The sequence below is a fragment of the Manis javanica genome, chromosome 11, assembly GCF_040802235.1.
Source record: "Manis javanica isolate MJ-LG chromosome 11, MJ_LKY, whole genome shotgun sequence".
Lineage (NCBI taxonomy): Eukaryota > Metazoa > Chordata > Mammalia > Pholidota > Manidae > Manis > Manis javanica.
In genome coordinates, this window is record NC_133166.1 from 75,495,299 (window position 1) to 75,521,666 (window position 26,368).

The 26,368-nt window shown below is 35.7% G+C and overlaps 1 protein-coding gene across 5 annotated transcripts in view; it reads right to left on the reverse strand.

Moving 5' to 3' along the window:
• AKT3 (AKT serine/threonine kinase 3) overlaps positions 1-26,368 on the reverse strand; it is a 345,951-nt gene that overhangs the window by 26,576 nt on the left and 293,007 nt on the right. For all 5 annotated transcript variants that reach the window (XM_073216708.1, XM_073216709.1, XM_037013668.2 and 2 more), the window contains one exon: positions 17,918-18,005. In XM_073216708.1, the coding sequence (XP_073072809.1) occupies positions 17,918-18,005 (88 nt within the window). The remainder of the gene's footprint in view (positions 1-17,917; positions 18,006-26,368) is intronic.

Genomic DNA, 26,368 nt, shown 5'->3' on the forward strand with positions numbered 1-26,368 from the left:
TGTACTATAAAATATTTTCATTGAAAAGAATCTTGTAGATCTAATCCAATCCCCTAATTTTAAAATGAAAACCGGGCCTAAGATTTTCATACTAGTCAAAGTTATCCAAAAGCATCATAATACAAATTAACTTCCAATTAATTTTACTCCAACTATGAAGTACAGGCTTCACAACAGGTCCTTTATTTATTTTAAATTTCTAATTAATTAATTTCATTAATATAAAATCACATGGGCAACACTGTGGTTACTACATTCCCCCATTATCAAGCTCCCCCCATATCCCATTATAGTCACTGTCCATCAGCATAGTAAGATGCTATAGAGTCACTACTTGTCTTCTCTGTGCTATACTGAACAGGTCCTTTATTCTTAAAGCCTGGGTGAAACAACCTTTGAAATACTCCTACCACCTCTGAAACAAAGCACTAATCACATAGAAATGTGAGTCGTCTCCTCTACTAAACTGTGAGCAACTTGAGGACAGGGATCTTGTCTTACTTATCTTCACATGCCCGGCATATAGCTTAATACCCAATACAAAGCAGATAAGCAGTAAATGTGACTATACAGAAAATATTCATATGCAGTTCTTTGGTCTTTCAGCTCTTGGTGTCTTCTTGGCACTGAAAGGCAATGAAAATCACACAATTTCTAGAAGAGTCTGTGTTTATTACTGAGACTTGGGAGAAGAGGGAAGGGACCAGCCTTGAATTGTCTTGTTGGAATGCACTGAACTAACAAGAGTGGCTGGGAATTTAGAGCTCAAATAAGGTCTTTCACTTACACCAACTCTTTCAAATGTTGCACAAATGTGAATTTGTGGGGTACTTCTTTGCATGAACAGAAAACATTACTGTGTTCCCAGAAGAAAAGATTTCTATTTGGCATGCAATAATGCATAATTAAGAACAAATACAAAGTTTTGTTTCTGTTAATGGCCAACCAGCTCCTACTGGGTCAACACTCCTGTAGATAATTATAAACACTGGAAAAAACATGAAAAACTGGAGACTGGAAAAATAGGAAGGTTATGGGAAGCAGCTAGAAACAGGTATATACTGAATGGGAGTTGGACACTAAGAAGAAGGGAATGGCACTGTGTGAACTTCCCATTTTTGTGGCTTTTAGCCTGAAGGTTGGCCCCACTCAACCACGCAGGGTTTAAACTTGGATTAGAAACTTAAGGCAGTCTTCCTAACATGAAGAACCAGAAGACAGAGTATGGAATAAGTACAGCAGCTTTAAAGTGAGGAAGGAGATATACCAGAAAATAGAGAACTAAAGAGAAGGGAACCCAAATTCTGTGGCTGACTCCTGAGCCCATGAATGCACAGGGCAGGCTCCAAGTTCCCTAGTGAAGTCTAAACAAACTGACCTGAAATACAACTGCCACCCACTGGAGAGGAGACAGAGTTTGCAGTTTGAGTTTAGCCATTAAAAATTACCTACTAAAACAAACAAATGAAAATCAATATTCCTTGTTATAATCAAACAGAATTCAGAGTCACTACTATCTATTATTCACAATGTCTAGGACATACTCCAAAATGACTCAACATAAAAAGAAATAGGAAAAGATGGCCCATACACTAGAAAAAGATAATCAAGGAGAGTGATGCTGAGACCATCTGGATGTTTGGAATTAGCAGAGAATTTTAGAGCAGCTTTTTTAACTAGGCTCATTGAAGTGAAGTAAAATATGTTCCTAATAAATGGATAGGAAATGAAAGCAGAGAAATGGGAACTATTAAAAAAGATAATCAAATGGAAAATTTTAAATGGAAAAATACAGAATTTGAAATAAATTCACTGTAAGCATTTAGAGATTAAAGATTACATAAGAGTCAGTAAACTTGAATGTTTATCAATAGAAATCATCCAATCTGAAGAGTATAGGAAAAAATTAGAAAAAAATGAACAGAACTTCAAAGACCCACGAGACCATACCAAAAGATCTACTGTGAGTGTAACTGGAATTACAAAAGACGGGAGACAGACAAGGCAGAAAATACATCTCAAGAAGTAATGGCTAAAACCCTTTCAAAGTAAGGGAAAACTAAGAGGCTCACAAAGAAAGCCTCACCCAGATACATCATAGTCAAAAGGCTGGAAACCAAAGTATTAGGGTGCAGACGCCGAGGCAGAACTAGTGTGTCTTGTCTTTGTGTCCATGTGTGTGTGTGTGTGCGCACGTGCGCAGACGCCGAGCTAGTGTGTCTTGTCTGTGTGTCTGTGTGTGTGTGTGTCCATGTGTGTGTGTCCGTGTGTGTGTGTGTGTCTCCGTGTTTGTGCGTGCGCGTCTGGGAGGCCCTCCCCTCCGGGGACGGGTGGGGCAGGGCAGGGCCAGAGGGTGGGAAGGAGAAGGACGAAGTGGCATAGACGGGCACGCACGGCATTTCTATCGCCCCTGATGCACTCTCGTGGGCTAAACACACACTGAAGCCGGGAGTGGGTAAAGCTAAACAAGGCCCAGAGGAGATGGCGCAGTGCAACCTGATCCAGCCTCGGGCCAACGCGCTGAGCGAGCCTAGTGCTACCTGTGCGATGCCGGAGCTCAGTCAGACCAGAGGTTCTGGTGGAATGAAACACATCATTTACAAGGGAGCAAATAATTGAATATGTAATCACTAGGCGGTGAGTTCACATTTTAAATTCATTGAAAATATAATTCAAGAACGAAGGCAAAACAGAAACATCGGATAAATTCCATGCCAGCCAACTTGCACTGTAAGACATAAGGGACTTTCTGTAGGCCAAAGGGGAATGATTCGAGAGGATCCGGGTCTTCAGCAGGAACTACAGATCAAAGCGTTCTGCAATCAGACCGTAGTGATGGCTGCATCGTATTAACCCACTCAAGTGTATACTTTATAGGATGAATTGTATCTCAGTTTAAAAATAACTTAAAAAAAGAATGAAGAGCATCTGAAATGGTAAACACGTAGAAACATAAATTCTAAAAGTTTTATTAGAATCTGGGACAAAGATGAAAGCTAATCTTCAAACAGGGACACGGACGTTTAATGAATGTACTGAAAGCCTTAAATTTAATGCAGTTAGATGTGGAAGATTCACTTCGGCCCTTTCAGAAGACACGTTATTTTAGGCTTCTCTGTGTTCCTTAACAGAATTTTGTTTAATAGTTGCCATTCCACTGAAATGAGTATCAACCAAAACAAACTATTAAGTACCTAAATTACTCTCCAAAAGCAAGTTTTCTCTTTTCTGAAGGAAATTGTAGTAACGTAATAAGTAGAAATGTAATAAGCGTAAGATTGATCAAAGTGAGGTAAGATCTCAAAAGATCTTAGTAAGATCAAAATGAGCCAGATTCCAAATCAATTTTCTGTAAATACCTGTTAGTCTCCACTGCTTTATAGTAAGTTTGCTTTTTACAAAGAATAAAGCTTTTTTCAACAGCATAAAATTGGGCTCTGAAATCTCAGCTTCAGCTGGGCCTCCAGGCATTTGCTCCTCTTTTCTGTCCTTAGTTGGGTTTCTCTCCCAGTCCCTCTCCTCTCCCTGCATAACATGATTTTGGTTCTCAAGCTTCCAATATTGACCACACACATTCGGCTCACAAGAAGTCAGGACTCCTGAGATAAAGCAGTGCCTGCAAGCAGGAACTTCCCCAACTTCCTAACCAAATATTTTTTTAACACATTTGCTTCAGTGGCCATTTCTACTTCCTTCTAACTGATGTTACTACAAAGGTGCCCAACCTCTTTTATAAAGCTAATAACCCCTTTAGCTATACTTTACAGATCTTGCTTTTTCTTATCTCTTACTTTTTTCTGTATTAATCTTACTATCTATTGTACATCTTAATTGTGCATATATTTTAAACTCAAATCTTACTTTTTTCTATATATCTCAACTTTCAGAGTCCTTACTGGATTTTACCTCAATTATATAAACAAAACAAAAACAAAAACAAAAGTAATCCATTCTATAGGCAGTGTTCCATTTAGACATCCCTCACTCTTTCTTTATTCTTCAATTCTGAATAGTCTGTGCTTGTTGTTTGTTTCTTTCACCTTCCACTTGACTTACAGAATTAAGAGAACTATTAAAAGCATAAAGGAAAGAGTAGAAAATAATATAAGAAGCCAACCAGGCCTAACATATGTCAACATTTTGTCATATGTGCTTTCAAATCTTTGTTAAGATATAAAACCTATACATGCAGATACATACCTATCCCTTTCCCCTCACTAATATTCAACCACTTGTAACCTAAGATTTACAATTAATTATACATGATCCCAACAATATTATTGTGGAGTTACTCCCCACCATTTGCACTCACATTTTTATATTTTTCTCCCATACAAAGGTGCTCATTTTCAGTTTTTTGTCCATTTTCAGCTTTTGTAATCAGGGTATTGCTCCTAAATATTTTTTGTAACTTAGTTTTTAATTTTTATATATTTTTGAGATTTGGTAAGTCTGAGTTATTCGCTTTTTATTGCGTATAGTATTCTACTATAAGAACAAAATTATGATATATTCCCCCTTAAAGATCTTTTATGTTTTTTTCCTCTTAAAGTCATATAGACCCTTCTTCCTTTTCTCTTACCTCATTGCACCTGGCTAAACTCCAGGATAAAAATGCCTAGAATGTTATACCAATGGATATCTTCAACTTGTTCTTACATTTAAAGAAAATATTTGTAATATCCAACCAATAAGTATGATGTTTATAGAAAAGTTTTGATTAAAAAAATCTACTTAAAGAAGATTCCTTTACTTTTAGGTAACTAAAAGTGTTTTAAGTATTTTTTAATAATAATGGTTTCTAATTTTATTTTCATAGACATTTTTCTGTAAAGATTGAGTTGATCATGTAGATATCTCCCTTAATCTGTAAATGTGATGTTTAATTGTTAACACATTTTCTAATCTAATCACATTTCTAGGAATAAATTCTACAGGGATATAAGATAAATATTTTTATGGATTGTGAAATAACTGCTTAATACTTTATTTAGAATATTTAAATCAATATTCATAAATGGCCTGTAATTTTTCTTTGTTATAGTAAGTCTTGACAGGGTTTGGTATCAAGGTTATAACATAAATTTGAGAAGGATATAGGCTTTCTTTCTTTTTTTCCAGAACAGCTTATATAACATATTTTTAATGATAAGGATTACCTTTTCTTTGAATGTTTCATGGAGATTACCTAAAAAACTCACCTGGGCTTGAACTGTTTTTGTAATGGGGTGGGAACACTGGAGTTGGAGAGATGACAGATTTTACACTGATTTAATGATTAGATGAAAAAGTCCATGTTTTTCTTTGGTCAGGTGGTAATTTATCGTTTTCTTAAAATTATCCATTAACTCTTTTTCAAAAACAGTATAAAATTCCTCAATGTTGTTACATCATGCTTTAATTTCTGTATGTGTACTTGTGTCCCATTTTCACTCCTGATGTTTTTACGCTTTTATTGGGTAATTTTGAGATTTGTCTGTTTTAGTACTCTTCTATATTACTGTATTTTCTTGATTCTTTCAAATGGCTGCTTTCTATTACAATCTTTTTATGTTTATTTTGTAGGATGCCTTTCCATTTATTTATGTCTTCTTTAATTTATTTCAGCAATGTTTTGCAGTCTGCAGTGTAAAAGTCCTGCACCTCCTTGGTTAAATTTATTCCTAAATATTTTATTCTTTTGATACTATTTTAAATGAAACTACTTTGTTTTTTCAGATTGTTCATAGCTAATATATAGAACTATAATGTGTTTTATGGTTGATTTTGTGTTCTGCAACTTTGCTGAATCTGTTTGTTAGCTTTAAAAGTTTCTTTGTGTGTGGATTCCTTAGGGTTTTCTGCATATACATATAGCATGTCATCTGTGAATAGAGATAGTTTTACTACTTCTTTTCTAATCTGATTGCTTTTTATTTCCGGTTCTAATTGCTTTGACTACAACTGCCAGTATTATGTTGAACAGAAGTGTCAAAAGTGGGCATTCTTGTCTTCTTTCTTATCTTAGGGGAAAAGCTTTTCAGCCTTTAACCACCGAGTATAGTATTAGCTGCAGGTTCATATATGGCCTTACCATGTTTAAGAAGTTTCCTTCTAGTACTCGTTTACTGAAAGGGTGTTGAATTTGTCCAGTGTTTTTTCTGCATCAATTGAGATGATCATGTGGGTTTTTCTTTATTCTATATTTCACATGGAATATTACATTTTTGTATGTTGAACTGTCTTTGCATTCCTGGAGTAAAACTCACTTGATTATGGTGTATAATCCTTTAAATATGCTAGTGATTTAGTCTGCTAGTATCTTGTTGAGGAATTTTCTATTTATATTAAATAGGAATATTGGTATGTAATTATCTTTTCTTTGAATGTCTTTCTGTGGCTTTGGAATCAGGTAATGCTGGCCTCAGAACAAGTTGGTAAGTATTCCCTCTCCAATTTCTTGGAAGAATGTGAGGAAGATTGGCATCATTTCTTTAAATATCTGATAGAATTCTCTAGTGAGGCATCTGGTTGGAGTTTTTTGATTATTGATTCAATCTATAACCTAGTCAGTAGGTTATAATGAATAAGCTATTCATTATAGGCCTATTGATTTTCTGATTCTTCTTGAGTCATTTTGGTAGTTTGCATATGCTTCTAGTAACTCATCCATTTCACTTTTTAAGTGTACAGCTGTTCAGAGTGGTCTCTAATAATCTTTTTTATTTCTGTAAATAGTAATATTCCTCTTTCATTTATGATTTTAGTATTTGATTTTTCTCTTTTTCTCCCCTCAGTTATATTTAATCTAGCTAAAAGTTTGTTGAATATGTTGATCTTTCCAAACAATCAACTTTTGGTTTTTACTGATCGTATCTATTGTTTTCTATTCTCTATTTCATTTATTTCCACTCTACACAAAAATTGGCTAACCTAGATGAAATTATAAAGAGGTAAATTCATGAAGAAGATAAAATAATCTTAAGTTTGGGAACAGCAAAAAACAGAACTTTAAAGTAAACCAAAGTGACAGAACTAAAAGAGAAATAGCCAAAGCCATAATTATAGTTGAGGACTTTATTTCTCTTCTTTAGGAATTGATAAAAGCAAGCAATAAGTAAGGATGTAAAAGACTTAACACCATTAACTCACTTGGCTTAACTGACATTTATACAACACTATATACAACAGGAGAAGAATACACATTCTTTTCAGATGCATATAAACATTCATCACTATAAACCAAATTTCATTAAACAAATGTCAATAAATTTAAAGGATTTAAAATTATAAAAAAATATGTTAACAACAGAATTAAACTACAGCCCTAAACAGAAAGACAGCTGAAAAATCTCCAAATACTGTAAATCAAACAACACAGTTCAATAACCCATAAAGCCAAAGAAGAAATCACAAGGGAATCAGAATGCATTTTCAAATGAAAATTAAATCACAATATGACATAACAATATTTACATTATGTAGCTAGAGGAGTACTTAGAAGTAAATATATAGCAATACAAACCTCTATTAGAAAAGAAGAAAGGATTCAAATCTAAGTTTTCAACTTAATTTACCAGAAAAAGAGCTTATTTTAAAAACAAGTTGAAAGGAATATTAAAAAAATCAAGACAAAAATTGAGCAACTTATTGCCAATGAATTAAATTAGATAAAACTTTTACAAATTCCCTTAAACACATCTAAACTACCAAAGTCTTCCATTAAAATAGAAGGGAACACCACTCATTTTTGGTGTCCAGCATTATCCTAATGCTAAAACTAGACAGAGAGTGCATGAAAAGAAAAGTCTAGCCTAATATTTCTTATAAATATAGATACAAAATCCTTAACACAATACCAACAAAAATAATCTAGCAATATATAAAAGATAATACACCACACTGTTTTAAATTTATTTTACATATGCAAGATGGATGTAATATTTGAAAAATCAATCAATGTGATTCACCATAATAACAAACCAAAATAGAAACACTACATGATTATCCTAGTAAAGGAAAAAGCATTTGACAAAATCTAACATTCATTCATAATAAAAATGTTTAAAAAAATAGGAATAGTAGAAAATTTTGTCAAGCTGAGAGATGGCATGTATAAAAAAACCTACAGCTAGTATCAATGTCAGTAGAGGAAATGTGAATGCTATTTTCCAAGGTTATTAATAATTAAATGTCTGTTCTCACCATTTCTATATTTTCTGGTGATTTTACTAGCCAAGGCAAGAAAAAAGAAATTAAAGGCATGCAAACTGGAAAGAGATGACATGATCATGTATACAGAGTATCTCCTAAAGAAAAGGCAGGGTACTAGAAGTAGTAGGTCAGCCTGATAAATTAGTGAGATACATATAAACCTCCCCAAAGACCTACTTATCTCAGTTTCTTTTACCTAGTACATAACATCTGGCATTCAACAAAAAATTACAAGGCATACTGAAAGATAAACAACATAGTTTCAAGATACAGAGAAAGCATCAGAACCAGCCTCAGATACGGCAGAAATACTGGAATGATCAGACCAGCAATTTAAAGCAGCAACAATTAATATACTATGGGATTTAATGGAAAAAGTGGACTACATGCAAGAACATATGGGTAACATAAATGAAGAAATGGTATCTCTAAGAAATAATCAAAAGGAAATGCTATCATCACATTTCTCCCATCACAGAACTCCCATCACAGAAATTAAGGGAGTAGATGGGAAAGAAGGAGCACGTTAGGGAGGGGGGAGGTGTGAACACAGCTGGGATTGAGTATTGGAAAATATTCATGGTTAGGAATGGATATCAAAAACTCCCATCACAGAAATTAAGAATGCCTTCAATGGGCTTATCAATAATTAGGAGATGGCCAAAGAAAGAATCAGTGAGCTTGAATAAATGTTAACAGAAACTTCTAAAACTGAAATGCAATGAGAAAAAAGAATATAAAAGACAGAACAGGATATCCAAGAATTGTGGGACAATTATAAAAGGTGTAAGGTATTTGTAATGGGAATCCAAGAGAGAAAGGAAAAGAAGAAATATCTGAAGCAATAATGATTGATGATGTTCCAAAACTAGTGCTAGGCTCCCAACCACAGATTCAGGAAGTTCAGAGACTATCAATAGAGATAAACACTCAAAAATCAACACCTAGCCGTATTTTATTAAAACTGTAGAAAATCAAAGACAGGACAAAATTCTGAGCCAGACACACACACACACACACACACACACACACACACACACACACCCTTATCTATAGGGATTCAAAGATAAATTACATTGGACCTCTCTTCAATAACCACACAAGAAGAAAAAAATGGAGTAAAATACTTGGTTTTGAAAGACAAAACTATCAACCTAATATTTTGTATCCAGCAAGATTATCTTTCAAAAATAATGAAAATAAATATTTTTCCAGACAAACAAAAACTGAGGCAATGTGTCACCAGCAGATTTGCCTTGTAATAAATGTTGAAAGTTAATCAGAAAAAAGGAAAATTAAATAGGTCAGGAAAAAAGGAAGAGTGTTAGAGAAGGAATAAACACAGGTAAACTTTCTTTCTCTTAATTGATCTAATAGATAACAGTTTGTTCAAAATAATAATGTAAGAATATGTACAGCAGTTATGGCTTATAGATAAGTGAAACTAGTGACAGCAATATTACATCTAGTTATATATTTTTTACATCAATTTTAGGAACTTTAATTCTTAAACTCTGCATTTCATGCCATAATTACATTTTGACAGCTGTCTGAGTTCTTGTATATCCTCAGTACAATGACATGATCAATAGAAGACAGTAATTTTAATGTTAAACCATAAGAATGTTTGGTAGATATATGGAGCTTATATTTCTCTAACCTGAAGTTTAAAAATGAACCATTATTTGAGTGTGATAAGGAGAATATCAATGTGAAGCTACCTAGAAGCATGTTTTAAGCCTATTATCTCTCTTTTCTGTTAATGTTCATGCTTCACTTATGAAAACAGTAATCAATAACATCTGCATAAGTGCCATCAATCACCAAACTCCCTGAGGTGAATTTTTCAGCCAGAGAATAGGCACAATTTGGAGAAAAGTACACTGGAATTTGCATACTTCACAAAGGTTTTGAAACACCTTTCAAAAATGTGTCCTCAAACCAACATCCATTCCTAACCATGAATATTTTCCAATACTCAATCCCAGCTGTGTTCACACCTCCCCCCTCCCTAACATGCTCCTTCTTTCCCATCTACTTCCTTACCTCTCTCCTCCTTATAGAGCACACCCATTACCACAACTCTAATGTAACTGAATTTCCAGATATCCATTTTTCTATTTCTGCTTCCAAATGTTAGCTGTGTTTCTATAACCTTTTGATAATTCTGCATGGAATTTAATATTACCAAAACTGCTATAATCCTCCTCTATTTCCTTGTTATTGTCAGATTAGATTACCAGTTCTCATTTCTTTATAATCATCTATGGAATTCATACTTCCTTTCCTTGCTCATTGCCTTACTCTGCTTTACTGGGGCCTCCATCACGGAACAGTTCAATCATTGCAACAGTCTCTTAATGAGATTCTTTTATCCAAACTCTTCTGCCTACAAGTCTATACTAATAAGACCTGGAAATGTCCAATTATCTAACATCATTTCCCTATTTCAGGATCTAAAATTCACAAACCTGAGCTAAACTTGCAAGAAACTATGCTGACTTAAGGCACACTTCTCCATTTTTTGCTTCCAGTTTCTATCCACCATGAATTGTTAGCTCTTGCCAGTTACTCCATTCAATACTACTTTTTTTCCATATAGGTCTCCCCTTCTGACATATTACATTCTTATCACTTTAAATGTACTCTTTTTCCATGAACCTTTCCAAGCCTAAGGAGATTATATTTCAGAATTGGGCTAAATGAGCCTTAGAATAAAGGCTAAAGAAAAAACAATGAAGAAAAAAACAGATGCCAGATGGAAGCATGGCTCTACATAAAAGAATGGAGAGTGTTGACAGTAGCAAATATACAGCATTTTTAGTCACATTAAAATATAATTGTCTAAAGCAAAATAAAATTACCATGTGCTGTGATGTTTGTAACACGTGCGAGTAAATGTATGAAAATGAGAGCATACAGAAGGGATGGGAAATAGACTTATGCCTCTGGATGTGATGTGGCTATATTAACTGAAGGCAGACTGCATTAAGTTAAACATATATACAGCAAACTCTATAAATAACCTCAATACTATAAAAAGAGATGTACAGCTAATAAGACAATAGATGAGATAAAAACAGAACCATGAATACATTCAATAAATCGAAAAAGGAGGCAAAGATAAAGGAATAAAAAATGGAACAACTGAAAATAAAATGGAAGATGGTAGACTGAAACCCAACTATGTCAATAATTGCATTAAATGAAAATGTGCTATACATTCCATTTAAAAGTCATATATTATCTAATGAGTAGGACAAAAGTAATGATTGGTATGGCAGCTACTGTGGCCTGTGTCTTCCTTCTCCTCCTCTGTGGGGTCCCCTGATCCCCTGACAAGTATCTACCTAGCTCCACAATGTCCCCCCAAAATAGGCTCTGGTTGGGGCAGCACAAAGTTAAAACAGAAAGAGAAGATTATTGAAGATAAAACTTTTGGTCTAAAGAATTTAAAAGGACCAAAGCAACTAAGTTTATCAAGGCTGTTACTCATCAAATTCAATTTGGTCAACAAAATCCACATCAGATAACATAAAGTGAAGCTGAGAAGAAATTGAAGAAAGATCACAAGTTAGAATTACAAGAGCTAAATGCACTATTCAAACCTGTAGTTGTTGCTCAAAAAATTAGTAAAAGTGCAGATCACAAATCTGTGGAATGTGCATTCTTCAAACAAGGGCAGTGTGTTGACAGATAAAGATAACTACGTTCTCTCATGACTTGACTCTGGAAGAAAATGTGATGCAAGAGGTGAAGAACTTAAAAAAAGATACTATGGGTAACTGGGATAAGGAAAAGCTGGGAGAAGTAGTGAACAATATCAGGAATAAAAGAGAAGCCATCCATACATATACAACAATTGCTATAAAAATAGTAAGGGAATATTACAAATATTTTTAAGCCAACATTAGAAAACTTAGATGACAAATTATTTGAAAGCCATAAAGATACAAAACTTCAATGAAGATGAAACAGATAACCAAAATAGTCCTATAATTATTGCAGATATTGAGTTCATAGTTAAAAACTTCCCCAAAAAAACAAAACTCTAAGCCTGAGTGGCTTCACTGGTAAACTCTATCAAAGATTTAAGGAACAGTTAATACAAATTCTGCACAAACAAATCCATACAACTGAGAGAAGGGAGTACTTCCCACCTTGTTTTTAAAAGGCAAACATGATCCTGAAATGAAAATTACACAAAGATATTTTAGGAGAAGACGACTCTCCAGTATCACTCATGATTTAAGGATGCGAAAATCCTTAAAAATACATAATATCATATCTAGCAATAACACAAAAGGAATAGGTGGGTTTTCCCCTAGGAATATAAGGTTTGTTTAACATGAGAAAACCAATCACATAATTTCCCATTCTAATAGAATATAAAGGAGAAAAACTGTATGTGCATCATATTGATGCAGAAAACCTCTAATAAAATTCAGCACCTATTCATGATAAAAATTAGTAGCATCCTAGGAATAGAAGGGAACTTACTCAAGCTAATAAAGGAGGTATAAAAAACCTACACTAACATCGAATTTTCATAACTTGTTATGCTGAAATAATTTCAGGCTAACAGAAGACTTAACAAAAGTAATACTAACAGTTCCCATATACCCTTCACACATACAACTCCCTCATGTTAACACCTATATAGCCATAGTGCAATTGCCAAAACTAAGAAGCTATTACCTACCAACTTTATTTAGGTGTCACCATTTTTCCACTACCTCCCTTTCTTGTTCTACAATCCAGTCCAGAATCCTACACTGCATTTAGTCTCTTCCAGTCTAAGTTCCACATCATTCCTTGCATCTCATGAAATTGACACTTTTGAAACTGTCTGGCCAGTTACTTTGAGGAATGTCCCTACACATGGGTCGTTCAGGTTTCCTCACGACTATACTGAGGTTATGCATGCTGAGGATAACTTTACTTCAAGAGCGGTAAATCCTTCTCGGGGCTTCGTCTCATGGGCAACATGATGTTGGTATGCCTTACTACCGGTGATGTTAATCTTCATCACCTGGTTTAAAGACAGTGTCTGCTAGATTACTCCACTATTGATCTTTGTAAATAATGTTTCAGGAGAAATATATTGAGACTATGCCAATAACCTCAATCTTAAACTTTTGCCCACTAATTTTAATGTTCGTTGGTGCAGTAATATTTGCATGTTCTTGCATGCAGCAATTTTTACTCCAGGGCTCTCATGCTGATTCTCTAGTTCCCTCATCCTTTCTACATTCTTTTGTATATTTCTACATTACTTCCTTATTTGGAACATAATATAATACTATGTTTATTTTGCTACTGAAGTTGTTCTAGCTTTCACTACTGGGAATTATTTAAGGTTGGCTTCAGTGTCCTATTAACATGTCCCTTCCTATCTATCTGTTTTTGTTTTTTACTTTGTGGCACCACAATAATGCTCAGGCTCATCTTTTATTTCCCCTTCCCAGCTCTGGAATCAACTACTTCTCCAAATAACCTTGGTTCTTTTTGTTGGAGAACAACAGTTAGAAACCACGATCTTGGTACTAGATGTGGTTATTAACATCATATTCATGATAAAAGATGTTTTCTCCGTAAGATCAGGAACAAAGTCATGATGTCTATTCTGGTCACTTGTGTTTAACACTGTAGTGAGGTCTCAGCCAACAAAAAAAGGCAAAAAAAGAAATACAATGCATACAGATTGAAGATGGAGTAAAACTATTTGTTTACAGAAGATATGATCATCTATTCAAAGCATCCTAAATAATCTGCAGAAAGGGCTACTAAAACTAGTGAGTTTTGCAAGCTTGCTGGATACAAGGCCCATACACAAAAATCAATCATATTTCTATAAATTGTCAGCAAAAAAAGGTGAAAATGAAATTTAGAAATACCATTTACATCAAAAGACATGAAACACGGATAAATCTAACAAAATATGGGTAAGACTTCAAACACTGAAAATCATGAAACATTATAGGAAAAATCAGAAAAGACATTAATAATGGAGACACATTGTGTTCATGGATCTCAAGGCTCAATACTTTCAAATGCCAACTCTCCCCAAAATGTATCTACAGATTCAACACAGTATCACACAAAACCCCAGCAGACTTTTTTGTAGACATTGACAAACTGAGTGTAAAACCTATATAGAGATTTGTCTGGATAAATTAATATAAAACATCCTGCCAGAGATGTTAAAGCTTGAAGGCACTTCAGACATCCTAATTTCATTTGTGAGTAAACTGACCTGTCCATTTCCACACAGGAAGGAAGAAGCAAATCCAGGATGAGAATTTCCACATTTCACCACTGTGCTCTTTACAGTGGTATATCATGATAGTCATAATTAACATTAATTTATTTCTTACTTTGCCTAGGGAGGAATCTAGATTTCCCCTAAAGATACTAGATCTCTACATGTGTCTTTACCTCTAGATTTGTCACAAAACACAGAGAAATGGTCAGTAATCAGGTAAAAATAAACCTCCAAAAAAATAGTGTAGTGCCCAAAGCATATTAATTATTAAACTGTAATTAGAAATACCTGACTTTAGAGATGAATTAACCTCTTATGAATATTACATGTTTTAAAGATTTAAGTGCCCCATAAAAGTATTTCATAAATTATTTCATAAATAAAGACACTGCTGAATATAAGCATGAACAACTTCTTCCTGAACACATCTCCTCGAGCAAGGGAAACAAAAGCAAAAATGAACTCATGGGACTACATCATGCTAAAAAGCTTCTGTACGGCAAAGGACACCATCAACAGAACAAAAAGGCATCCTATAGTATGGGAGAATATATTTGTAAATGACATATCTGACAAGGGGGTTAACATCCGAAATATATAAAGAACTTACACGCCTCAACTCCCAGAAAGCAAATAGCCCGATTAACAAATGGGCAGAGGATAAGAGACAGTTCTCCAAAGAAGAAATTCAGATGGCCAACAGACACATGAAAAGATGCTCCACATCACTAATCATCAGGGAAATGCAAATTAAAACCACAATGAGATATCACTTCACACCATGAAGGATGGCCAGCATCGAAAAGACTAAGAACAACAAATGCTGGTGAGGATGCAGGGAAAGGGGAACCCTCCTACACTGCTGGTGGGAATGTAAGCTAGTTCAACCACTGTGGAAAGCAATATGGAAGTTCCTCAAAAAACTAAAAATAGAAATACCATTTGACCCTGGAATCCCACTCCTTGGAATTTACCCAAAGAATACAGGTTCTCAGATTCAAAAAGACATATGCAACTCTATGTTTATCACAGCACTTTTTACGATAGCCAAGATATGGAAGCAGCCTAAGTGTCCAGCAGTAGATAAATGAATAAAGAAGATGTGGTACATATACACAATGGAATACTACCCGGTCATAAGAAAGAAACAAATCCTACCATTTGCAACAACATGGATTGAGCTGGAGGACATTATGCTCCGTGAAATAAGACAGGTGGAGAAAGACAAATGCCAAATGATTTCCCTCATTTGTGGAGTATAACAATGAAGCAAAACTGAAGGAACAAAATAGCAGCAGACTCAGAGACTCCAAAAATGAACTAGTGGTTACCAAAGGGGAGGAGCGTGGGAGGACAGGTGGGGAGGGAGGGAGAAGGGGATTGAGGGGTATTATGTTTAGTATACAAGGTGTGAGGGATCATGGGGAGAACAGTGTAGCACAGAGAAGGCAAATAGTAAATCTGTGGCATCTTGCGGCACTGATGGACAGTGACTGCATTGGGGTATGGGTGGGGACTTGGTAATATGGGTAAATGTAATAACCACATTGTTTTTTCATGCAAAGCCTTCACAAGAGTGTGTATCAATCATACCTTAATAAAAAAATTTTTTAAATAAAAAATAAAGATACTGGTGTGTTTATTTTTAATTATTTCATAATTTATACTGTCCAAGGCACTAGAATTGTAAGGGTGTTCACCAAAATAGACACTGGCATCAGCATTCCCATAATTCCTTTTTTATTAGTGATAAGATAATAACCTAAATGGACCCAATCCCATCTTCACAGCCTTTTAGAAAGAGACTCAAAAGTTAAGGGTGCTGCTGTAACACTGTTGCAGTCTCCTCATGTACGTAAGGATGCTGTCAGCCACCCCCAGGTAAGCCACACTGTCATCTGATTCACTGCACAGAGCTGCACACTCATCTTTTCAGCATGTCTTAGTCCCTAGAAGGACTGAAGAAAAATTTATGCTTTGCCTCATTTTTAAATCAGAAGTACCACACTGGTGCTCCAAAACTGTTTCTCCAAGAAATTTTCTCCTTCTTTCAAATGGAGTCCTCTTTGTCAGGGTGTATCAAAGGGACATTTAGTGGTGGCTTATAGCTTTGTGCACTAAAGAAAACCTCTGACCATATTTCTGGGAGACATAACAAGTCCTTGATCTTTTTCAGGGTCTTCTCTGGCGTACTGACGTGATAAAAACAGTACACAGCTCATTAAGGGCTATACATGGATGCATCTCATAAGGAGCATCAGCCTGTTATAAAGTGGATGTATAACTGTCTGCATGAAGTTAATAAACACTGAGGAGTATTAAGAATGGTGACATGCTTCTAAGAATGGTCACATCCCTTCTTCACAAGAGAAGAACCCAATACATAACCCATGTGCTACATGGTAGAAACTCAAGTGATGTGAGAGTTTAATTGAGCTTAAGTTTGAGCGAGGTATTTCATACAGTGCAACTATTTTAAACACATACTTAGAAGAAATGCTTAGAAAATCACCAAACTCCCTATAACCATATGTAATACAGAAATGAAATACTTGTCTTAATTCCTGATACGTCATATGATAAAAGTCATTTTATCTTTACTTCAGGGATTAATAGAGAAGAATACCTGGCAGAAAACAGATACCCATAAATGTTGACTGATACACATTTTAGAGAAAAATATGAAAAGTTGTAATAAATTGAAATGGAAGGACTAACTACATACAAATTATAAGCAAATACTTATATAAAAATTTCATAGAATTTTTATGACTATTTGAAAATTAAAAAATCAAAATCAGTGTCTATACTACAAACTGATAGTAAAATAAAATAAAAACTACAATGATGGAACAGACAAAAGAATTTCCTCTTCCTGAACTTAAGCAGAAACTACAGTATTAAAAACAAGGAATAATCATACTGCAATAAAAATAAAGTTATATAACTAGTAGCAACCATTTTGTGGGCATTAAAGCTCTGTTTCAAAAAATGGAGAAGTCCCAAATAAGAAAAAAATTTATTGTTCTGTTAAATATTAAAACTAAATTGTTTCAAATATTTTCAAAATAAGGATTTGTATAAATCTGAACAGTTCACTTTAAAATTAAAGGCTTAGGACAAATAAAAAAATTGTTTTTGCTCATGAGTTCTTCTAAAAAATAACATACTATATATGTCTTTATTTTTTCCATATTAAGGAAACAATGAACAGCAAACTGAGAAATTATTGTGATTTAAAAAAAGAAAAATCAACTAGATCATATTGAATCAAATTTCAAGATGAATTTGAAAGTCAAAATTATCAATAAAATTTTGTGCTAAGAAATTCAATATTCAATTAAATGAGAGTAAAAATGAAAAATATTGCATTATTAACTTCTATTCATTTAAAACATTTTTTGCTGTGAATTCATTTTAACCAAAATATATAAAGAGTATGCCATGAAGATAACTTACCTTTTTATCATATACATCTTGCCAGTTTACTCCAGAAAAGAAACTGTGTCTCATAATTTCTTTTGCATCATCTGGTCCTCCACCAAGACTATGAGGACAGAAATAAAATTAAATGAGTATGAAACATTTACATCAGTCTAATGCATGACAAGAAAGTTTCTGTGAAGTGCAATTTTCTGCATGTTAAATAGTTCTTGAGATAAACAGCCATTAAGAATAAAAAGTTTTTGCTGTAAGATCTAATTTCTGTAATGTACTATTAATAAGAACTAACCTAAGGTAGTCTGGTATTTGAAAAAAGCGCAGGCTTTGGAGACAGACCTGAAACAGGCTACCAGCTCTAGAACTTAGGAGATGTGTGACAATTACAAAGTTGCTCAATCTCTGCTTTCTCATCTGTAGAATAAGAATAACAACACCAGCCTCATGGATTATTGCAAGGGTTAGAAACAGAACAGGAAAGCACCTAGCACATTAAGTGGTAGCTATTATCTTTGTCAATCCTATAAACCAAATTCACTTCACAATGACTCAAGTCAAAATGTACCCTTGAGACATAAATTCTGAAATGACTAAGTAACTGGTTAGAAAAGAAAAATTGGTTTTAGAGCATTGCTAACAGATAGAAACTCACTATATTCATATCTTAAATGAATTTCCACAGAAATGATTTTGTTAATGTATGAAATATAATTTGATATGCAAACTGCAATATAGAATACAAATTTAAAAATGCTCCTCCAATCTTGGAAGATACTCTTATATAACTGACACCTGACAAAATAGGAAATTCAGGTGTTTTCTGGCTTCCTTGGTTTCATACAGTGTGTAACAAGTCACTGTGGAGGAAGAATGAGAGAAACAGAAAAAACAGGAAGGGATGTAAGAAAGGAGGGAAAGAGAAAAAAGAACAGGGAAAGAATGAGGGAAAGAAAGAAAAGGAAATCTATGCAAATCTGAATTTGATATAGTAAGCTATATTTAGTCTTGTTCATGGTTCAGAATGATGTGTGCTGGTAAATCACCAGTTCTCTGGGGAAAATTATGCACATATAACAAACACATACATGCTAATATATACATTTAAAATGAATATATTACTTCAATATGTTTATTCATATTTATAACAAGTTTATTACAAATTTTACTGATATAAAGGATGTGAAGCACAAAATTTACTAAGAACAATAAAATACATAATGTTCTTTACTGCAATTTAACCAACTGATGCTCAACTTTGCTGAACTTCAAAGCCACCAATGACATCTGAGTAGTTCCAACAGGAACAATGGCAGATATTTTTGTTTATGGTAAAAACTGAGACCAAAGTGATACATGTTAGAGCTTTGCTTGTTTGTCAGTTGTGTGAGTGACTTCTCTGCTGAATGATTAATGGTTCTGAAACAGTGGAAGAATATTTCTTCATTTTTTTGTGCTATTCACAATGTAATGGACACAGATATAATGAACTTTGAATTTTTATCTGTATTATTAATATTTTCTCTATCATTTCCTTAAAAACAGTAAATCAGGCCTGACTTACAGCATTTGCCAATTTTAGTGATGTCAGTACTCTCACTGTGGCCCAATTCGAGTTAGCAAACTGATGTCACCCAGCACCAAACTGGGAAGGGTAAGCAGAAACAAACACTCATGTGGTATTTCTATAGAGACACAACAGACACAAGTAACCTCCAGAGCACAGGGAGCACTGAAGTGTAACATCATCACTAAGAAGTGGTGAGTTTTGAGTACTTGCTACCTTTTATTTTAATGTTCTTGATTTAAAGTTTATATAATTTAATTTTAATAAGGACGGTATGAAACAACCAGTTCACAAAATTCTTTAAATATAACAATTGGCACTTTATGAGTTGGTACGTGTCAACTCCAACAAACCACTGGGAAGGGAGAAAAACAAATATGTCACAGAAAACAATTATACAATTGAATTCTGGTTATTATTAGGTATAAAAAATACATGACTGGAAGGAATCCAGGATTCTCTCACACTTTCAGAACAAAATACGAACACTTAACTGGTATCTGAGTATGTATAGTGGTGATCCATGGTTCCCACAATCTACATGTCCTATCCCCAGATCCTACAGAATGAAACACAACACTGATATACAGAACTCTTTTTATTAAGGTATCATTGAAATACACTTTTATGAAGGTTTCACAAGAAAAACAATTTGGTTACTACATTCACCCATATTATCGAGTGTCCCTCCATAACCCACTGCAGTCACTGTCCATCAGTGTAGAAAGATGCCACAGAACCACTATTTGTCTTCTCTGTGCTACACTGTCTTCCTCATGAACACCCAACACCATGTGAACTAATCATAATACCCCTCCATTCCTCTCTCTCCCTCTGCACCTGTCCCTTTGATAACCACTGGTCCCTTCTTGGAGTCTGCAAGTTGGCTGCTGTTGTGTTCCTTCAGTTTTGCTTCATTGTTATACTCCACAAATGAGGGAAATCATTCGGTATTTGTCTTTTCCTGCCTAACTTATTTCACTGAGCATAATACCCTCTAGCTCCATCCATGTTGTTGCAAATGGTACGATTTGTTTCATTCTTATGGCTGAATAGTATTTCACTGTATATGTACCACGTCTTCTGTAACCATTCATCTACTGATGAACACTTACGCTGCTTCCACATCTTGGTGACTGTAAATAGTGCTGCAATAAACATAGGAGTGCAGATGTCTTTTTGAATCCAAGAACTTGTTTTCTTTGGGTAAATTCCTAGGAGTGGAATTTCCAGGTCAAATGGCATTTTTATTTTTAGATTTTTAAGGAACTTCCGTATTGCTTTCCACAATAGTTGAACTAGTTTACATTCCCACCAACAGTGCAGGAGGGATCTCCTTTCTCCGCATCCTCAATAGCATTTGTTGTTTCTAATCTTTTCAATGTTGGCCATCCTAACTGGTGTGAGGTGATATCACATTGTGGTTTTAATTTGCATTTCCCTCATAATTAGCAATGTGCAGAATCTTTTCATTTGCCTGTTGGCCATCTGAATTTCTTCTATGGAGAAGTGTCTGTTCATATCCTCTGACCATATTTTAATCGGGTTATTTGCTTTTTTTGTTTGTTGAGACGTTTGAGTTCTTTATATATTTTGGATGTTAACCCTTATCAGATAAGTTGTTTACAAATATATTCTCCCATACTATAGGATGCATTTTTGTCCTGCTGATGGTGTCCTTTGCTATACAGAAGCTTTTTAGCATGATGTAGTACCATTTGTTCATTTTTGCTTTTGTTTCCCTTGCCTGAGGAGATGAATACAGGAAAAAGTTGCTCATGTTTATATTCAAGAGATATTTGCCTATGTTTTCTTCTAAGAGTTTGATGCTTTTGTTTCTGAAAAGTATGCCTTTGAAGTATGCATCAAAGTAGTCTATATAATAAAAATCAGAAGTTGACTGTATTTTCTTACACTTACATTATTGCTTATTTCAGTATTGTTTTCATTTCGAATTATATATGAGCTGGTGGGTGAACTGGGAGCTGGAGTGGTGAACCATAATCATTTTGTAAATAAAAGGTTTTAATCTAGTTTTGATTATTCCTTTTATGTCACTCAGTTATCCAACAAGTTTGGCTCCGGACATAGCCAGCATTTAATCTATATTTATCAAATACATATAAAACAAAGCTTGAATATTATGTAAAGTCTGAGAATCTAATTTTAGACTGCCATTTTAGAAGCTGGGAGAGATTCTTTAACACAAGCTTCTCAAAGTGTGAAACTCAAAAATTTCAATGTAAATAACTCCCAGATATAAAATTTTAAATTTCAACATAATATCAAAGTATGATTTGCACTAAACTATTTGTGTTAAGAACACTAAATTCCAATATCAGAACCCAAATGAAATCCCCAAGTATGGATGCTTCATTATGAGGAACATACTAGAAGTCACATTTTCTTTGTGTTGTTGGATGCTTTTCCTATAAACTGCAGAGAACAATGGAGACAGAATGATCATAAAGTAATGGAAAATAAGCAATAAATAAAGAATAAAAGAGGGGGCTCAAGATGGCAGTATGAGTAGGGCCGTGGAAATCTCCCAAAATCATATGTATTTTTGAAAATACAAACAAATACAACTATTCCTAAAGGACAGACCAGAAGATACAGTACAACAGACAGGCTACATCTACATCTTCAAGAACTCAGCATCTCACAAACTGGGTAAGATACAAAGCCGTGACCCGGTAGGACCCGAGCACTCCCTGGACCCCAGCTCAATAGTGGAGGAAAAGAGTCAGAGTAAGGAAGGAGTGGAAGCACAGGACCCTAAATAACCAGCCCTAGTAATCTGCACCGGGAGCACAGAAACACATTGCACGGTGCACTGGATAGTAGAGAAACGGAAAGGTAAAATCCGAGATGGAGACTGCGAGCAGGTCCCCACAGCCGGCTTCCTGGGACAAAAGAAAAGCGGGTGCTTTTTTAGAAGTCTTAAAAAGGACAAGGGCTCAACAACTGGACAAAATCGTGCCAGCACACTCAGTCCAGCAGGCGGGAATCTTGAGGAACTTCAGGCCCCCTGATCCCCTGGGGGGTAAAGTAGCCCCGAAGCCCCTCCTGGTGATAAGCAACCTGCCATTCATTCCCCCTGGCTGGTGCTGCAAGGAGACCGACTGACCCATCACAGCTGTGGAGCAGCCAGGGAACAGCTGCACCCACAGCAACCACACAGTCTCCTCCAAGTGCGCAGCTGACCAGGACATACAGAGGAAGCCAGAGCAAGGTCTGGAAGGCACAAAGAGGTACCGTTCTCACACACCTGGCATAGCTGTGAGCCCCCACAGTGCTCTAGGCTAGCCCAAGTGTGGCCCTGCCCATAGCAGCTCAGGAGATTGTCCCAGAGACTGCCTCCCGGTGTGTGGGTAACTGGCACAGGCAGCGGAAGCCTGAACAAGGTCCGGAAGGCACGAAGGGGAGCCATTCTTGCAGGAAAAAACACCAAGTGTGTCTGCGACCCACCAGAAGTGCTCTAGGTTAGCGCGAGGGCAGGTCTGCCCATGGCACCACAGGAGATTGTCCCAGCAACTGCCTCCTGGTGTGTGGGTAATAGGCACAGGCAATAGAAGCTGGAGTAAGGTCCAGAAGGCATGAAGGGGCACTGGCTGTTCTTACAGAGGAACACACCCGGTGTGGCTGGGACCCCCCGCAGTGCTCTAGACTAGCTCAAGGGTGGCCCGGCCCACATCATCAGCTCAGGAGATTTTTCAAGTGACTGCCTTCTGGTGTGCGGGTGACCGACAGGCAGTGGAAGACAGAACAAGGTCCAGAAGGCCAGAAGGGGTGCCGTTCTCACAAGAGAACACACCCAGGGCAGCTGCAACTCCCCACAGTGCACTAGGCTAGTCCGAGGGTGGCCCCGCCCACAGCAGCTCAGGAGACTGTCCCAGAGTCTGGTCCAGGTGTATGGGTAGATGGCACAGGCAGCAGAGAAGGGCAAGGCAATGAAAAAGCAGGAAGGGACGTTGTTCTCCCAGCTGACACCCATGCCACCAGCCTGAGACCACTTCTATCACCATGAAAAGGCAGAAGAATCTGGCCAGGTCAAAAATCACTCAGACAACCACAGAAAGAGGGCCTGGTGAGATGGATATAACCAATCTTCCTGAAAAAGAGTTCAAAATAAAAGTCATAACTGTGCTAATGGGCCTGCAGAGAAATATGCAAGAGCTAAGGAATTAAGTCTGGAGGGAGATAACAGAAATGAAACAATCAATAGAAGGTCTTAAGAGCAGACTTGATGAGGTGCAAGAGACTGTTAATGCAACATAAATCAGAGAACAGGAATACAGAAAAACTGAGGCAGAGAGAGATAAAAGGATCTCTAGGAATGAAAGAATATTAAGAGAACTGTGTGACCAATCCAAACAGAACAATATTTGCATTATATGGGTACCAGAAGAAGAAGAGAAAGAAAAAGGGATAGAAAGTGTCTTTGAAGAAATCATTGCTGAACACTTCCCAAGCTGGGGAAGGAAATAGTCTCTCAGACCATGGAAGCCCACAGATCTCCCAAAACAAGGGACCCAAAGAAGACAGGACCAACACAAATAATATTTAAAATGGCAAAGACCAAAGACAAGGACAGAGTATTACAGGCAGCCAGAGAGAGAAAATAGATCACCTACAAAGGAAAACCCATCAGGCTTATCACCAGACTTCTCAACAGAAACCTTATAGGCCAGAAGAGAATGGCATGATATTTAATGCAATGAAACAGAATGGCCTTGACCCAAGCATACCATATCCAGCAAGATTATCATTTAAATTTGAAGGAGGGATTAAACAATTTTCAGACAAGCAAAAGTTGAGGGTATTTGCCTCCCACAAACCACCTCTACAAGGTATTTTAAAGGGACTGCTCTAGATGGAAGTACCCCTAAGTCTAAACAGATGTCACCAGAGAAAATAAAATCCCAGCAAACAAAGTAGAACAACCAAATACTAACTAAAGACAAAAAATAAAATCATCTACTCACAAAAGCAGTCAAAGGAAACACAAAAGAGTACAGAATAAAACACCTAACATATAAAGAATGGAGGAGGAGGAATAAGAAGGGAGAGAAAGAAAGAATCATCAGACTGTGTTTATAATAGCTTAATAAGTGAGTTAAGGTAGATGGTTAGATAGTAAAGAAGCTACACTTGAACCTTTGGTAACCATGAATCAAAGCCTGCAATGGCAATAAGTACATATCTATCAATAATCACCCTAAATTAAATGGTCTGAATGTACCAATCTAAAGACACAGAGTACTAGAATGGATAAGAAAGCAAAACCCACTTATATGTTGCTTACAAGAGACTCACCTCAAACCCAAAGACATATCCAGACTAAAAGTGAAGGGATGGAAAAAGATATCTCATGCAAACAATAGGGAGAAAAAAGCAGGTTTTGCAGTACCAGTATCAGACAAAATAGACTTCAAAACAAAGAAAGTAACAAGAGATAAAGAAGGACATTACGTAATGATATAGGGGTCTGTCCAACAAGAGGATATAACCATTATAAATATACATGCACCCAACACAGGAGCACTAACATATGTGAAACAAATACTAACAGAATTAAAGCAGGAAATAGAATGCAATGCATTCATTTTAGGAGACTTCACCACAACACTCACTACAAAGGACAGATCCACCAGACAGAAAATAAGTAAGGACACCGAGGCACTGAACAACACACTAGAACAGGTGGACCTAATAGACATCTACAGAACTCTACACCCAAAAGCAGAAGGATATACATTCTTCTCAAGTGCACATGGAACATTTTCCAGAATTGACCACATACTAGGCCACAAAAAGAGCTCAGTAAATTCAAAAAGATTGAAATTCTACCAACCAATATCTCAGATCACAAAGTATAAAACTAGAAATAAACTGTACAAAGAAAACAAAAGGCTCACAAATACATGGAGGCTTAACAACATGCTCCTAAATAATCAATGGATCAATGACCAAATTAAAGCAGAGATCAATCAATATATGGAGACAAATGAAAACAACAGCACAAAGCCCCAACTTCTGTGGGATGCAGTGAAGGCAGTCCTAAGAGGGAAGTATTTAGCAATCTACGCCTATTTAAAGAAGGAAGAACAACCCCAAACGAATAGTCTACCATCACAATTACTGAAACTGGAAAAAGAAGAACAAATGAGGCCCAAAGTCAGCAGAAGGAGGAATGTAATAAAGATAAGAGAAGAAATAAATAAAATTGAGAAGAATAAAACAATAGAAAAAAAATCAATGAAACCAAGAGCTGGCTCTTTGAGAAAATAAAAAAAGCAGATAAGCCCCTAGACAGACTTATTAAGAGAAAAAGAGAATCTAAACACATAAACAGAATCAGAAATAAGAAAGGAAAAATCACAACGGACCCTACAGAAACACAAAGAATTATTAGAGAATGCTGAGAAAATCTATATACTAACAAGCTAGAAAACCTAGAAGAAATGGACAATTTCCTATAAAAATACAACCTTCCAAGACTGACTAAGGAAGAAACAGAAAATCTAAACAGACCAATTATCAGCAATGAAATTGAATCAGTAATCAAAAAACTACCCAAGAACAAAATCCCAGGGCCAGAAGGATTGACCACTGAATTTTATCAGACATACAGAGAAGACATAATACCCATTCTCCTTAAAGTTTTCTAAAAAACAGAAGAGGAGAGAATACTTCCAAACTCATTCTATGAAGCCAGCATAACTCTAATACCAAAACCAGGCAAAGACACCACCAAAAAAGAAAATTACAGACCAATATCCCTGATGAACATATTTTCAAAAATACTCAACAAAATATTAGCAAACCAAATTCAAAAATATATCAAGACCATCATACACCATGCTCAAGTGGGATTCATTACAGGGATGCAAGGATGGTAC